This window comes from Elgaria multicarinata, chromosome 12 (genome assembly GCF_023053635.1).
Source record: "Elgaria multicarinata webbii isolate HBS135686 ecotype San Diego chromosome 12, rElgMul1.1.pri, whole genome shotgun sequence".
NCBI lineage: Eukaryota > Metazoa > Chordata > Lepidosauria > Squamata > Anguidae > Elgaria > Elgaria multicarinata.
In genome coordinates, this window is record NC_086182.1 from 16,473,074 (window position 1) to 16,489,508 (window position 16,435).

A 16,435-nucleotide genomic window follows, 5' to 3' on the forward strand; every position below is an offset into this window, starting at 1 on the left:
TATTTGCCCATTATGTAATGACCTATCAAAGACTGGGAGCTGCACCCAGAGGCATGGTGGAATAGTCAGCAGGGAGATTAGAACTGTCTACTATACAAGCAGGCTGAATTGCACAATGGAAGAGTACTAGTTTGTCTGGAGGATGTCAAGATGTTTTTGTATGGTTTGTGGTTGTTTTATGCCAATAAAGGTACATTGATTGATTGATTGATTGATGTAAATGTGTATGCACACACAAGTTATTGTTTATATGTATAAGGTTCAGGAAATAAGCAGGCATCTAGGTACTTACAATTAGTAGAGGGAGGTTGAATGCCTGCGTGTTGATTGAATGGTTGAGGGGGAGTGCAAATTGGCTGAGTAAGAGTGGGAGGAGCTAGAAAAATGTATCTATTGTATATATAGTTGAGGGAGAGGGAGGGGGTATGAGATGAGTTTGTGTAGTATGAGCAGGGGAGTTTGAGATGAAGTCTGTAGAAGTGTCAGTGTGAGATTTCAAAACTATATAGAGGAACCTTGTAATAACGAAGTGACTGAAACCAATACGCTTAGAAGACTTGTAACCATACACATTTGAACTGAGGAAACCAATAAGCTTACGTACACACACTTACTTGAGTTAATAAATTCCAAATATATTTACAACCAACTGGTTTTGTCTGTGGAGGTGTCTGAGGAGAAAACAAGAAATGGTGGCGGGGGGGGGGATTAAAGTGGTCCTGGGTGCTGGCAGTGTAGTCAGTCCTGTCAGGTGCTTGTGGGTGTCTCAGGTGAAAGTGACACAGGGGGGCAGGGCGTCACAGCTCCCTCCAGCCTCTTTTATTTTGAAGAAATAGCAGCCATAGAGCCCCCCAATCTGGACCGTTTTCTGCAGAAATCCCTCCTGCAACTATTTGCCCCAAAGATGCCATTTTATCAGGAAACTGGCACACGGGGTCCTGATCCCCATTAGCACCACATTGCAGATTGAGGCATTTTTTCTTCAAATTGGAAGTGGTCAGTTTAAGCAAACTTTTTCAAACGCATGACCAAAATAACAGGCTTAGCTGTGACATAGTGCTAGCTCTGTAGGTGACTCCATAATCAGACGTCCCACTTTGCAACTTGCATGTGATGTAACTGTCTTCATGCCTACCCTCTCCATAATATTAATTGCTAGTGGTGACTAAAAAAGGTACTAGGCTCCAACTGCTGCTTTTAAAAGGTTCCACGGAGATCGCATGGCCAAAATTGTCTCCCTCCACAGGATTTCATTCCTTGGAGTGTAGTGCCTACCCCTTTGGTAGCTAGATCATTTGCAACTCCTGGCTCTTCCTTGCAGCGGTGTTAATTCAATTATGTTAATGGTCTATTCCCTAAATCAGTGGTTGGAGACCTGGTGAACTCCAGATTTTTTTAGTCTACAGCTCCCAAATCAGGAGTAGGGAACCTGGTGCCCTTCAGATTCTTTAGCCTACAACTTCCATAATCGCTGAACATTGTCCATGCTGGCTGGGACTTGTGAACACTGTAGTCCCAAACACGTGGAAGGCAATAGGTTGCATATCCCTGCTTTAAACCTTAGGTCCTACTGACACTGCATGGCTGTCACAGGCAGCTAAAAGTTTGTGTGAGATCACTAATGACGAGAAACGGTTTCCTCCCAAGCTCAGAGCAATTTTAATTTCGTCTTTATTATCATTATTATTTTTAAGTACAGCGAAGGTTGTGTACAGATCTACATGAGCATTTACGTAGCCCTTTGAAAGAAAGAAAAATAGTGCAAGGCTACCCGCTTTCCCACAGCAATACTTTCCCATTTCAAGAGCATTTTTTTTTTTTAGTTTTTGAAAAACCACTTTTCCTCGAACAATGTGCACTCCCCACAGCTCCAGCACATTCAGGAACTTAGAAGGAAAGAAAAAGGTTGATTTCAAGACTGCAATCCAGCAGAAGCTGCTGATATAGGCTAGTCAATTTCATCAGGCCACTGATTCCTATGGCACTAGGGAAAATGGCTACAAAGAACAGGAAAATCGAGTGAAAAAGCAGCTTCTTCTCATCCCCAGGCTTCCCCTCCTCACACTATGTTTGTACCGTTATCAAGCTACCATTGGTGCCGGATTGGTGCTAGCGCCATGGAAGAGCTTAAGACAGAAAGCTGCTCTGTTGTTTTACAAAAAGGATTATCTGTACACAGCATCAGTTTCCCATCCCTTGGGAGGGCGATGAGATATAAAGACGGAAGAGCAGTTTGCCCATGAGAAGAGTGATGTGAATAAAGACCCGCTACTGTATTAACCCCACTAGATCCAGCATGATTTTATTTCTCCCCTTGCATCATGTCCCTTGCTTGAGAGCACTGATGTTCAGGAACAAAGGCACAAGAACTCAAGGCACAGACGTTGGACAGGACATCCCACCCCTCTCACGCCAACGCTCATCCCTGGCAGCGTTCTCACCGCACAGAGAGGACCATGACAGTGTGCTCTGTTCTTTTGCAACAGGACGTCCCCTGTTCTCCTCCCAGTAAAAAATGTAATGAACCTTCCATCTTGGAAAGCTTTGCAAAGTGCGGGCTATTCTACAAGCCTCACTTGTTTTTGGAAGCCTTGCTGATTTCTCGTCTTCACCGGAAACAAAAAAAAACCTGTTCTCGGGGGACCAGTCTTTAGATATCCATGTCGAACTGGGCTTCCTCGCCTGCAGAAGAGAAAATGTATTGATGAAATTCATGTTTCACATATATTGGCCTGATGCAGCTTGTCGCTCAAACCTTTGAAAGCAAGTTGTATCACTCTTCAAGTCCTTAACAAAAAGGCTTGTGACAACCTTAAAAACAAACCCCAAAGTTGGCAGCTTATCATCTGTCAACATCTCAGACTGATTATGAACAAACAAGTTGAACTAACCCTTTTGACAGGGGCGGTTAAGTGGTAGAACAAGTTTGATACCCCCACCCGGTAAAGCTGTTTCAATGTTCCCTGCATGCCAACTTAGAACGAGCTGTTCTCTGAAAGGTTCTTACTTGGCTACTGTTTTCAGCAATGTTTTGCTATGGTAATGCAGTCATGAGAAACTGCCCAAGCAAGACGCCCCGAGTTGCACAAGTATCACCATTTGTGTGCTCTACTCTCTGAAGCTGGAAGAAGATAGTCGAGACTATGATAAGACACAAGAGGTGTGCTGTGGAACTACTGGGTATTTCCATCACCAGCATTAGAATTCATGGTCACTCCTGGATGGGATGCAGTACACTCCACACCACAGACATACCCTGTTCAGACAACATGCTAAGCCATGGTGGTTAAGTGTTTTGATCTAAACATTATGGCTTAGTGGGTTGTGAGAACCATTCCTAACCATGATGGCTACATAGCCACAGTTTAAACAAGCTTACTAACCCTTTACTACAAAAAATGTGATTTTTTGAAATGGTCAGTAGACTTATTCAATAAAGGTATTCATTCATTCATTCATTCCTTTACTACAAAAGCCTCAGTGGCTTAACCACAGCTTAGTGTGTTCTCTGAACAGGCCCATGAGTGCTGCTAGGCCCATAAAAAAATCAGGGTGCAGGCCTGCAGGACATAAATCTACATATGCTAATTTACAGTTATGCAGATTTAGAAATAATTATGAGGATTTATGTAAATTTCACAGGAGGCAAAGTGAGCCAATTAATTTCTTATCCAAATCATCCCAATTAAAATAAATTCCTCACTTAATCTGCATCCTGGCCCAGATCATCACAAACCAACAGAAAAGTTATTTTTTTCTAAGTTTAATTGCCATGTGGGTGTGTTGTTTTCTGCATTTGGAGAGGGAAGAGTTAACCCTCCCCTTCGCAGGTACAATCTGGCCAATAGGCAGAGAAAAAACCATTCCACTGGCATCGATGGATACTCAGGGCTCTGTGGAATAGATCCAGGGCGAGTTCAGCGTCTTGTGAAATAGTTTCATGATTGAGACCCATAGGCCCATTCTCGCAATGCCCCTGTCTACAGATATGACCAGGTCAAATGCTATCTATCTATCTATCTATCTATCTATCTATCTATGTATATGTATCCAGGATGAACTTCTCTCTGATGAAAGAAACCCACAATGACAAACATTAAAAGGTGAAGGGGTTCTCTCTCTCTCTCTCTCTCTCTCTCACTGTGTGTGTGTGTGTGTGTGTGTGTGATCACTCATGATGGGACTCTGGTAGAGGATTATCCTGAACAAGTGTTGCGCTTAGATGAGCAGCCTAAGGACAGAGCGACACTGCATCCAGAGACTGCTCAACTTATTCCAATATATTTTAATGCTTCAATCCCAAGGTCGCACAATTTTGGATGCACCAGGCACCACACAGCCCACCAACCACATATTGTGGCTTCTTCCAGAGTGGGCTCCAGGTCTGGGTGAAGTGCCATCTGATGGGCCTCCTCAGACTTATTGGAGCTGCCATTTTAATTTTCCTTAATACTCTAGAGCCCTTGAGCACTGCAGGAAATCAAAACAGAAATGCACAGACCCAGCTGCCTGATGTGGAGGGGCAGTGCTGGTGGGCCCTTGCTGGAGCACTGTGCCCCTTGGCAGTTATCCTAGGTTGCCAGGTGTTGATGCCAGGCCTTGGCTTCCATGGTGCTTAAAATTGACCACCCACCCATTTTTGCAATCACCAGTAGGCAGCAGATACATGAGGTTTATGGAGGTCCTGCCATTAATGATGTGTAACCTGCATTCGCAGTGCCCAGCGGGAGGTACTTTTATGACACTGCAGTAGATAATCACTCACCTAAGCCTGGTTTCTCCTCATCAGCATGGATGAGGTTGGTCTCAACCCTGAGCTCATCCATATTTGGACTTGTAACACCTGGAATGTTTGGAAGATCACAAGGTGGTGTTCTGGCAACTGGAGAATTCCGGCACTCCATTAGAAATTTACGGTCATAAATAATCCTTGTACCTGGAAGGGAAACGCATTCAGAAATCACAGGGGGTTGATTATTTTGGCCTGGAAGCAAATTCTAGAGGGTTTGCCATATTAGTTTATTGCAGCAGAGAAATTTCAAGGGCCATATTTCTTCACACAGTGCATAGTTAATTTATGGAATTCACTACCGCAAGACGTAGTGATGGCCACCAATTTGGATGGCTTTAAAAGGCGGTTGGATAAACTCCTGGAAGAGAAGGCAATCAATGGCTACTAGCCCTGATGGTGATGTGCTGCCTCCAGTATCAGAGGCAGTAAGCCTGGGTGCACCAGTTGCTGGGGAACATGGGTAGGAGAGTGCTGTTGCACCATGTCCTGCTTTGTTGGTCCCTGGTCAACAGCTGGTTGGCCACTGTGTGAACAGAGTGCTGGACTAGACAGACCCTCAGTCTGATCCAGCATCAGGGCACTTCTTGCATTTTTATGTTCATACTTCTTGCATTTCATGGCCTCAGGTTTGCATGATCAACTTCCCCTTTCATGGCTTAATCCCAATCTAGAGGCATTTAAGAGGGAGCTGGACAACCATTTGTCAGGGATGCTTTAAGGTGGGTTCCTGCATTGAGCAGGGGGTTGGACTCAATGGCCTTATAAGCCCCTTCCAACTCTGCCAGTCTATGATTCATCTTGCTCTCATATCAGAGTTCAGTTTAAACTACACTCCCTCCCACCTGTCAGACTTTGGACATCAGAAGGAACTGTAGTTAACTTAAAAGCAAGCGCTTTTAATCTCCTACTCTGGTGTGTGAAAGAAGATGGGAAAGATTGGATGCATGAGCTATGAGCTTGCAGTGGCTTGCTGAAGCTCATGCATGTAACGGAAAACTATGTTTTCCTTTACATCTAAAGCTGGCCAAAAAATCTGTCTTGATGGTATTTATCAAATTCACAGTTTTACACTGGAATCTAATGCACACAGTCTTACATGCAGGCATGGCTGGATGCCTGTGCATACCCTCTCACATGATCAGCATGTTCCCCCTTCAAGTCGGGAGGAAAAATACGGAGAAGAAACCCCAGATCCTCTCCCCTAAGGCACAAAAGCTGGATGGAAGCCAAGGAAGGAGTCCTGTTCCTGCTTCTTCTCAAAACTTCACTCAGTTTCTGCAGCAACGGCTTTCTTCCTATGAGGCAAGAAAGCACTCACCAGCCAACAAAATGGATTCCACTGGAGTGCACTGTGGCCACTTAATAGTTTGAGGATTCTGGCTCCACTTTAATACATAGATTCATAAATCTATCAATTTTGGTTTTTCTGTTTCTCATTTCCCCCCAATTCTGTTTGTTCCATCCCGTTTCTGCATCAGTTTGTATTTTTTGTCACATGCATTTCGCCTAACATTTTAATTTTATTCTCTTTATTTTTGCCTAATATATGCATTTTTCCAAGCAGTACTATAAAAACTTGCAGTTTTTCACGAATTATACCCATGTTCCCTATGTTTTCTCAAATATACACATTTTTGTATGCAGTTTTTGGTTTAGAAAACCACACTGCAAGACTCTGAGAAATGCAAACATATTGATATGGAAAAGTGTGGATTTGGTCAATTCTTACCAAAATGCAAAGTGAACAAAATTCTTCGATTCCTACTTTTACTCCAACCCACCATTTTTTATTCTACCCCTCCATACACCTCTAAGCTTTTTGCAGGGAAAGACCTTACAAATGTTTCTTAGATCCCTTGCCCCCAGTTAATATGGCCCACAGAGATAGTACAAGACTCAAGCAAAAAGGAAGGCAAAGAAGTCAGAATGGTTTCACTGTACCCGTGTCTCAAAATCCCCACATTTGGTGAATGAACTAGGTGACTGAGTCCGACACAATCATGGCCCTTCACATAGTGCACTCTTTCCAACATTTCTCCACCATGAAAAATCTCACTGGCGCTGTGCTCACCGTTGGAGCAGGAGGAGGGGACAGTTCACTTCACATACAAGAGACGGTCATTTTGCAACAGTGGTGGTGCAAAATGACCGGCCGTGCAAAATATTTCTCTGAGTGAGCACTAAGAGGCGCTCCATACCCATGCCTACATTTTGCCACTGATATAAGCAGCAAAGCATAGATGTAAGTTCTAAGGGGGGATTCTCTTTAATAAAAAGGATTATGTTTCTTGGTGAATATTTTTTTTAAAAAAAAGAATGTTAGTTTTTAGAACAAAGGTGCCTTTAGATCAGGCCAACTCCTTTAAAATATTACACCTGCCTTCACTCTTCGACAAATTGGTGGCATTTGCCAGCATTAGCTCATTGTCGAATTTAATCTCATTTCCAGAATAGGTTTCTTCCTAGCCATCCTGCCCCGGAGAGCTGAAACTCAGGAGAGGTTACCTGCAAAGGAAATCTATGCATTCACAGCAGCTAATTTTTAAAACTTGTATTCACAATTGAACCAGAAAAGAGCCTTCTGGATACGATTCTAAGACAGAAACACAAAAACCAGCCAATGAAGTCTTGCTTCAGGGCTTAATACTAATAAGCTAGCAAGATCTGGTGCATCAATTCTGAGTGTGAGACTGGATGTCCCCAATTCCAGTCTTGCCTTGGGCTTAGCTGAACAACACTCCAAATGAGGAAATAATGGCAAACATTGGCTCAGTTCAGACAACGATAGTCAATGCAGTGTGAAAACTCCACTGAACAGTTGAAGTTTTTTGGAGGTATTCTGCATACAACATGTTCTAACTCCACTGTTGTGTGACTATGGGCCACCGTGGAGTTGAGTAAATTCCATTGTCATGTTTGATTGACAGTTGCTCCACCCTCTCTCCTTCCCCGGTCCTCCTGATGGTACCCCATCAGCCATTGCTGCAAAAAAACAATCCCAGAGGCTCTCCTAGAGCAGCACCCGCTCCTTTCGCCACTCTTGCTAGGGAACTCTATAGTCAGTGGGAAAATTCAACACAGGAAAACTCCTCGGAGCCCAACACGCAACGCAACGATTGTGGAGGAACTCTCCTCTGCACAGCATGGATATTCTGCGTGGAGTGCTTTCCAAAAAACCTCCACCGTTGCATGGAGTTTTCCCACCAGACAACAGATTTCTCAACGGTGGGGTAAAAACTCCACCATGGAGTTCTAAACTGTTGAGAAACATGTTGTCTGAACTGAGCAGGCCCCCCTCTCATTTAGAACCCTGCAGGATGAAATTCAGAGGGGATGTTTGATTTGCTTGTAACAGCAGACTCAGATGCTGAGAGCAAAAAGGACTGTAGCCCAAACAGTGGCATGAGGAAACAAGAGGGAGGTGCTTGGGGAAACCCTGAAGTTTGCAGAAATGCCAAAACACTTTTTTTAAAGAAGTCCAAACAGTCCAATGGGGACCAAGCATGGAAAATGGCTACAGCAGCTGGGGTGTTGTTGTTGCAAAGACTGGGCTGGTGCACTGGGAGAGCTCTGAACATTCGAAACCAGGGGTTGGGGAAACGGCAGCCCTTGGACTCCAATTTTCAGAAGCCCCAGCAAGCATGGCCAATGGCTGAGGTGATGGGAACTGTAGTCCAGCAACATCTGGAGGACCACTACCTGTTCTAAAGCAAAAATCTGAAAGGCCACAGGTTGAAAAACATCTGCGCTATATTCATGCCAAGTAGTACTGCAATTCATTGAGCTGGGTGAAGGAGTCCTTCTCTTATATACATATCGAGCCAATGTGCTCTTCAAACTAAATAAAGGATTTACCCCGCAAAAAATGCATGTGAGGCAGGTGGCTACCAGGAGGACGGCCTTTTCTGCTGTGGCACCCCGGCTGTGGAATGAACTCCCCAAGGAGGTTCGCCTGGCACCTACACTATATTCTTTCAGATGCCTATATATTCTCTCAGTATTCTAACGGTCTATAAATTAATTTTAACTTTGCTGTTTTAAATGTGTATTTTAAATTCGTATCTCTGCACTGCTGCTGATTTTATATTGTATTTTATATCATGGTTTTATACTGTTGTTTTATACTTTGAATGGTTTTAATTTTTGTGAACCACCCAGAGAGCTTCAGCTATTGGGCAGTATAAAAATGCAATAAATAATAAATAAATAAATGTGGGCTGGGGAAAGACTTTCAGATTGTTGTTGTTGTTGTTGAGGAACCTGTGCTAAATTATTTTCCAAGTCGCCGTGAGCATTTCAGAGCTGGCTAGCCTTAACAGATCAGGAGGCTGGAATTAAACTAGCAGAATCGCCAGTTTAGACCTACGCCCAACATTAAACAGCCATTAATCAGGGTTTGCAGAGACAAGCCTTGCCGGTGGTTACGGCTGCCAACACTTGGAACAGTTGCAGAACAACACCAGTTTTCCTAGAAGTGTTGTCAGTGTACCAGTTATTACAGGGACATTTCATAACAGGTTCACTGGAGGACTGAGTCTCTGGGTTTACATTCTGTCAGTTACATGTCTACAGATCCTGTTTATTAAGTGAACATCAGATCATGGAGCACAATGGTTGTACAATTTATAAATAGGGTTAAGAGTTGTTGTTTTTTGTGGGGGGGGGTGTCATGTTTTATGACATTGGATTGTTTTCATTTTTGAGGGGTCAATAACATCCCCACACCACTTGCTCCATTAGTTCCTGTTTATATCTTAAAGCCAGGATCCTTTGGGCATACCCAATGGGATTTCTGATCCTTTTTTTTTGGGGGGGGGGGGGGAGGGCAGCAGACACCCACTCCCCAAGTTACATTGCAAACTTTTGAGACTCCCATCAGTGTCATGTGATGTGAATGTATGTGTGGACTAAATGTATGTGTGGACTAAATAAATACAGGCATGGGGTTTAGATGCTGTGTGCAGTTTAAGGTTTCTAGACCTCATGGTTGCTAGAAGGTGTGTGAATCGTATCTGGTTCAATCTCTAAAGCTAAAAGAGTCCAGCAGGATTTCCTATGGTCAGGGCTTTACTGACCAGCGTTTACATGACGACATAGACCAGTGTCCCCCAAGCTGGTGCCCCCACCCGATGGGCTGGGGTTTCAGCTCCCATAATTCCCAACTGGCATGGTCCAAGACATCCAGAGAGAGCTGCTCCCCCACTTCACTCTACAAGAACGGTCTACAAGATGCAGATTTGACCTAAAGTGTTTCCCCGAGACATCGAACACTCTAGACCGATCTCCATGAACAGGGCATGGAATCAGTGGGCTACTTCAGCCCATGCCTAGCCAGTGATGCACACCCACCATCATGCACAGGCTTTGGCTTTTTGGTGTGCCACCCCGAAGGCTGCTTTTCAAGCATTTGCCAAAACGCTTCCCAAAGCCAACCTTGCAAACTTTCCCAGAGGCCACCATGTGCAGAAGTGTTTGTGCAAGTAAGTCCTCCGTGCCATCGGCACTGACACAGGAGCATTGGTCACACTGGCAAGACTCCCAACAGCAATCCGAGACGGCTAAAAACAAGCCACAAACAGGGCCATCAGCCACCCACTCGGTTGCTCAGTTGCCATAAGATTATTTTCTACTTCAGATGGACGGAGGCCTGTCTCTGAGAGAACACGTCTTTCCCTCTGTGATAAACAAAGCACTGGGACCCAGCAGCAGTGTTGGCAGAGGCTGTAGCACAGCCTTCGCTCCTATCAACATGGCTCACAGAGTTAAACAGCGTGTTCCCGATCTGACACATCAAAGGCCCACTTCCGTCAGCCTCTCGTCCTCACTTCCCCAGGCTGAGCTCTGTTGCAATCAGCAAATAACAGTTTCAGTAAGGTCAGCTCTTTGGTTTGTCTCCATGGCATGGGGCGGTTCTCCATATAAGCCTCTATCAGAAAGCCAAAGGTTAGAGTTGTTGACACAAATGTGAGGGAGCGTAACTAAATCCCTATATTTGTCCATGTTAGGATTTAGGAGACCGAGGGAGTGGGGTCAAGGTCAACTCTCCGGACTTGGCCATAAACAACACATCACTTGCAGGCAACTCTGCAGTACTAGCCTCAGATTGATAATGTTCAGACCCCTCCTCTCAAGTTCTCACTCTACAAACTGCCTCCACTGCTTCCCATTTGCAATTGCCCCAAATGTAAACACGTAAGCAATTGCCTCTCATCTCCTATTTTTCAAGCCCCCACCCCTCAATCTCTTTTTTTTTAGCAAAGCTCTCCAATTTTTCCTCTGCTTGTTCTTCACTTTCAGACACGGTAGTGTAAGGCTAATTACTAGAGATCTACCAGACCGATTTTGCTGATTTTTGTTTTAAACTGAAGCTTGAGCAGCGCAGATGTGCAGAAAATTTTGAAAGTTGGAAGAAGTTCAAAGCTCGAGCTTTAATAGCCATTAATTTCCTCCATGCCAAACAGGCAAGGCAGCCCCTCTGCCAGCGGGATGACGGACAGCCTTGCTTGGCCAATCAGTATGGTGTGAAGCGGGCCCCAGGCGCAGCTGCGCGATTAGGCTCTTGCTGCCAGCAGGGAGGGGGAAGAGGACAGAGGCGGCAAATTGGGGGGCGCGAGGAAAGGGGTGAGGCTGTGCTGCGTGCAAATTTTGGAGGGGCAATCACTATGCATGAGCCACATTTGCATTATTCATGAGCACTGAGGGGCAAAATAATAGTAAAGGGGCAGGACCACTAGCGCCCAAGGCAACACGGGCTTTACACTAGTAAGTTAAAAAACGTGCTCACAAGTCTCACTTGCCTTAAATGAACACCATCTGTTGGCTTAACAAAGGGCTAGGCAGAAGGTAGACCTGGAAGATCTCTGGGTGAATTTCAGCAGATCACCAAAGATTTCTAACTCCCAATTGTTTTGCAGGGGGGAACAGAGGGTCTCAATTCCAAATTACACTGTGAAATGAAGAAAGCTTCCGGCAACCATGAGTAGGTTTCTATGTGGAAAGACTGTGAGCTCCACCGAGTTCCCGTACTCAAACAAATTCCTGGGATTAAAAGAACCCTTTAATTTTAAGTGTGTCTTTTGCACCAGGAACTTTGGGTTTGAATAGAAAGCATAGTAGATTCTGCAAGCCTGACGTCTGCTCACCACTGGCTTAGAACATCAAGGCATTCCTAGTTTGCCTCCAAACATTTCTGTTTCTACAGCACATTGGATTCACGAAGTGCTTTTCCAGTCCTCTTCTCTTTCAGATATCATTTACTTGTCTATTCAATTTGCATCTTCATTGAGAAAAGTGCACATTTTTATTTAAATTTAAATGCATCCTACCATCTGTAACTTATGAACCAAGGTACCTGCTCCAATTCATTAGTGTACATACTACAGAAACACACACACTTTGAAGCAGTCTGGGTGGCTGCCAAAGAATCATGCTGATTGCAAGACAGAGCTGGGCATATTTCTTCTCCACTCCATGTCTCTGGAGCTTGGAGACAGCATGTTGATCTCTGCCAGTCATACAACACCTGTTCACACTGATCCTTGACCTGCGTGCATAGCAGGTGCGGGGAAGGAAGCCCAGAGTATGTGGCAGGGAGAAAGGATGCAGACAAATAAAATCCAAAGTTGCATTGTGCCCTTTTCTTCCTCAGGCGTTGCTTCCTGCCCTTCTAAGTCTTGTTAAAAAGAGTCAAAGAACGGCAGGAAACATCCCTGGTAGGTATGCTCACAAACAAACTAACCTAGCTAGCTTTACCCATTCCTTCTCCAATCGCTCATCTCAATATTAAGGCTTCCAGACACAAAAGACCATGCCCAGGGAATTTAATTTTGTCTTTTCTGACTCACATTCATTTTATTTTTAACTCGGGGAAAACAGCAACAATTAAATAGCTTTTAAATAGACCCATTTCAGTTGGCAAGATCGTACAGGTTCATAAGCTTGACAGAACTTCTGCATGACGAACCGCAGACATTGGTGCACTGATGGATATCAGTCAAATAAAAGGAATTGCTTACTCTCTTTTGCCTTGTTCTCTTGGACTAACATAGCAATAAAGCTACTGCAGAGTTAAAACAATTTTTATTCAGAAACAAGCCCCTGGAACGATTGCATCAGATTTTATAATTAAATGTTCTCCGCGTTGGTAGAATCTCAATAATTTCTATTCCAAGAATTTTTGAAATTATGGCTCTTGACATTCTGCCCAGTAAGGGTAATAGCTTGGGAGGGGTGACAGACAGAAGGCCTTTCATCTCTCATACTCCTAGCATGCTGTGGATGCTTTGGCAGCCTTTGATGAAACGTTGAATAATTCGTACACCTGACTGCACACAGGATTAGTCCACTCCTTTTTGCAGCCAACCATAATTATTCCTGAGTCTTCAGAATTGCTGCCTTTCAGGGCCACCAAACTCACCCCTTCATATCCACTAACCCCCACATGAAGGAGTCTCCCCTTTTCCTGACATTCTCAAATACACCCTGATCCCACTAATCATGTCCTCTGCAGTCACGCTCCAACTCCAGAACACTGTGACCCCGTTCAGAAGACACCATAAACCACGGCTTTAACCATGGAGAGTAAAGCAAAAAGCCTTATTCACTGTAGTTAAAGCCATGGTTTAAGGTATCTTCTGAACACGGCCTAGCTTTCTGGCTTAACCACCGTGGTTAAAGCTATGGTTTAAGGTGTCTTCCGAACGGGCACCTTAAAAATCAGGGGGTGGCAAAAGCATACCAATCTGCACTGAGGTTGCAGCCCTAAGCATACTTGCAAAGGAACAAACCCCACTGGTCTCGGTGGGAATTAGTCCCCAATAAAGATACCGTATTTCTTCGATTCTAAGACGCCATCGATTGTAAGATGCACACTAATTTCAGTATCACCAACAGAAAAAAAGCTTTGATTCTAAGAAATAATAAACGTACCCGCGATTCTAAGACACATCCCACTTTTAGAGATGTTTATATGGGGGAAAAAGTGTGTCTAAGAATCAAAGAAATACGGTATCTGGGTTCAGGCTGCAACTGTTTCTGAGAAAGCAACTAGGCCAAAATACAATACCAGGGTATATCCCAGCCCCGATGACTCATGCACTCCCAGGTAGACTACAACACCACACTCATGCACCACACTCTCATTTCCCCTCTTCAAAAAGCACACTGCAGTTCTGGCCTTCTACATCTACCCACACTTACACCTCCGTCCTACACATGAGAACTACCCAGCCTGAACGCAACAGAAGCACAGGTATGCCCTCCTCCTGTCTTTCGCAGCAACATCACCAGGGTACCTGTTCTCTGGCCCTAAACACAAGGCCTCCGTTGGGCATTCAATGAGGCTTATTCTGCACTGTTTACAGTCAGTTGCTTCAGCTATTCATGCGGGTTTTTTCTGCACAGAAGCCAGGAACAGAAACCAGCTGCTTGTTTTATAACACACTCCATTCAAAAGAAAACGGAGAGGAAGCAACTGATATTGGGAAATCAGTTCTGGGGTTAAGTTCTACCCCAAATTAACTCTGAAATCCACTATCTCCTTCCCCTGTCAATAGCTTCTACTCTTAACCATGCAGGGCAGCAAATGAGCACCTTGCTGGCTGGGAAACGCTGGGAGTTGTAGGACTATTTTCTTGTCTAAATATGTGTCGGATCGCACCCTAAGTGTTTATTAGCTATATTTCAAACAGTGCCAGGGTTCGAGATTGACATGAAGTACTACTTCCTGACTCATGCCCCATAAGCATGCTTAGGACTGAATCTAGATTTGTCCATTGGCAATTCGCAGCAGTTACAGGGGAGGGGTGATTTCCGTTGGAGAAATGGCAGGAGGGGAGTGTCAACCTCTCCCTCCGCTACAGCCGTGATCCAAATTCCTCCCCTCCCCTCCCCTCCCACCAGCTGCTTTTAGGAAAATAACAAGGCAACAGGAAATCCAGCCAGACCTTCCACATCAGGAACCCTCGTGGTATGGATAAGGCAGCGCTCTGCACAGACTGCCTGTGCCTCTGGCATAGCACGGCCTTTGGGGCCAACTGTTTACATTTCCCGCCCCCATCTGTACCCATTGGTATATCTGCCAATTGAAGACAACACTTCAGGCATCTGACGAAAGTGGGCTCCAGTCCATGAAAGCAGATCCCATCATAAATCTGTTAGCCTTTAAGGAGCCAGTAGCCACTCTGGTAGTAATTCTCCATTACAAGGCACTCTAGTATTAATTCTACATTAACAACAACAACAAAAAGAGGTCCAGGTTTGAAGCCTGCCTCCCATTAAGCCAGTTATCCACCCTGCTCCTGAGCTCCTTCCCATGCTCAGTTCCTTCCCTTCTGTACATTCACAATCCAAGTATCTATCGTCAAAACGGAGAGGTGCAGGGACGGTGGGAAAGGGCTCGTGTCCGGCTATTCTCTGACCAGGAAGCATTGCCCTGTAGCCTTCTAGGTGAGTAAGGCAGGATACGTGCAGAGGGCCAGAGCACTGTGCACATGCTCAGAGGTCCTTTAGCATTACTTGACCATGAGAAAGGGGAAGGGAGAGGCATTACCATGTTTAAGCTCATCCTCAAAGAAAGCCCAGCATCTGGCCCAGGCTTCAAGGGCAATCCAGAGGTACCAGCCCCTATCTTAAAGAGTGCCTCTGCACATGCACAGAGGCACTCTAGCATTACTTCACCATGGGAAGGGGAGAGGAGTCACCATGCGGAGCCCCACCTCAAAGAAAGCCCAGCATCTGGCCCAGGCTTCAAGGGCAATCCAGAGGTACCAGCCCCTATCTTAAAGAGTGCCTCTGCACATGCACAGAGACACTCTAGCATTACTTCACCATGGGAAGGGGGAAGGGGGAAGGGGAGAGGAGTCACCATGCGGAGCCCCACCTCAAAGAAAGCCCAGCATCTGGCCCAGGGTTCAAGGGCAATCCAGAGGTACCAGCCCCTATCTTAAAGAGTGCCTCTGCACATGCACAGAGGCACTCTAGCATTACTGCACCATGGGAAGGGAGAAGGGGAGAGGAGTCACCATGTGGAGCCCCACCTCAAAGAAAGCCTAGTATCCACCTCAGAGTCCAAGCGCAACCCAGAGGTGCACGGAGGCCCTCTGCACATGCCCAGAGGTACATCGGCACTGCAAGTCTCCGCTTCCCAGAGGCCCTCTGCACATGCCCAGAGGCACCCTAGCAGGGCTTTGCTGCCCTTCCTCCCCCACGCCCCCGCTCACCGCCCGGCGTGGTCCCGAAGACGGTGCCGCCGGGGGTGGTGCTGTAATCTCCGGGAGGCAAGGCGACTCCCTCCGGCAGGTTGAGCCGCTTGGCAAGGCCGGGGATGTCCCTGCACAGCGTCGGCCCCTGCGCGGGGTGGGGACGGCAGCAGCTGGCGGCGGACATGGCTTCTCGCTGGGCTCGGAGAGGCAGACTCCGCTCGACGCCCGCCTCGCGCTTCCTCTCGGGCACCAGCAACAGCCGCCGGCCCCGCCCCTTGGCTCTCGGCCGCGCAAAGCACGGCGGGAAATGTAGTCCCGAGGGGGGGGCAGAAAGGGCCACGTCCCCTGGGACTTCGCGGAGGCTAGCAAAAGCATTTCATCGCTGACCCGTACGGCCCAGCACATGGAAGCATAACTATCTTTCAGCAAGGCAGAACAGCAC

At 45.8% G+C, this 16,435-nt stretch overlaps 1 protein-coding gene across 1 annotated transcript; it reads right to left on the bottom strand.

Annotated features, from left to right (window-relative positions):
• Window positions 1-1,653: 1,653 nt before the first annotated feature.
• EIF4EBP1 (eukaryotic translation initiation factor 4E binding protein 1) lies at window positions 1,654-16,213 on the bottom strand. The gene is made up of 3 exons (XM_063139102.1): window positions 16,012-16,213; window positions 4,766-4,936; window positions 1,654-2,682 (listed from the first exon to the last, which is right to left on the bottom strand). Exons 1-3 carry the CDS (start codon window positions 16,175-16,177, stop codon window positions 2,651-2,653), a joined length of 369 nt encoding a protein of 122 aa, XP_062995172.1. The 5' UTR covers window positions 16,178-16,213; the 3' UTR covers window positions 1,654-2,650.
• Window positions 16,214-16,435: the final 222 nt, after the last annotated feature.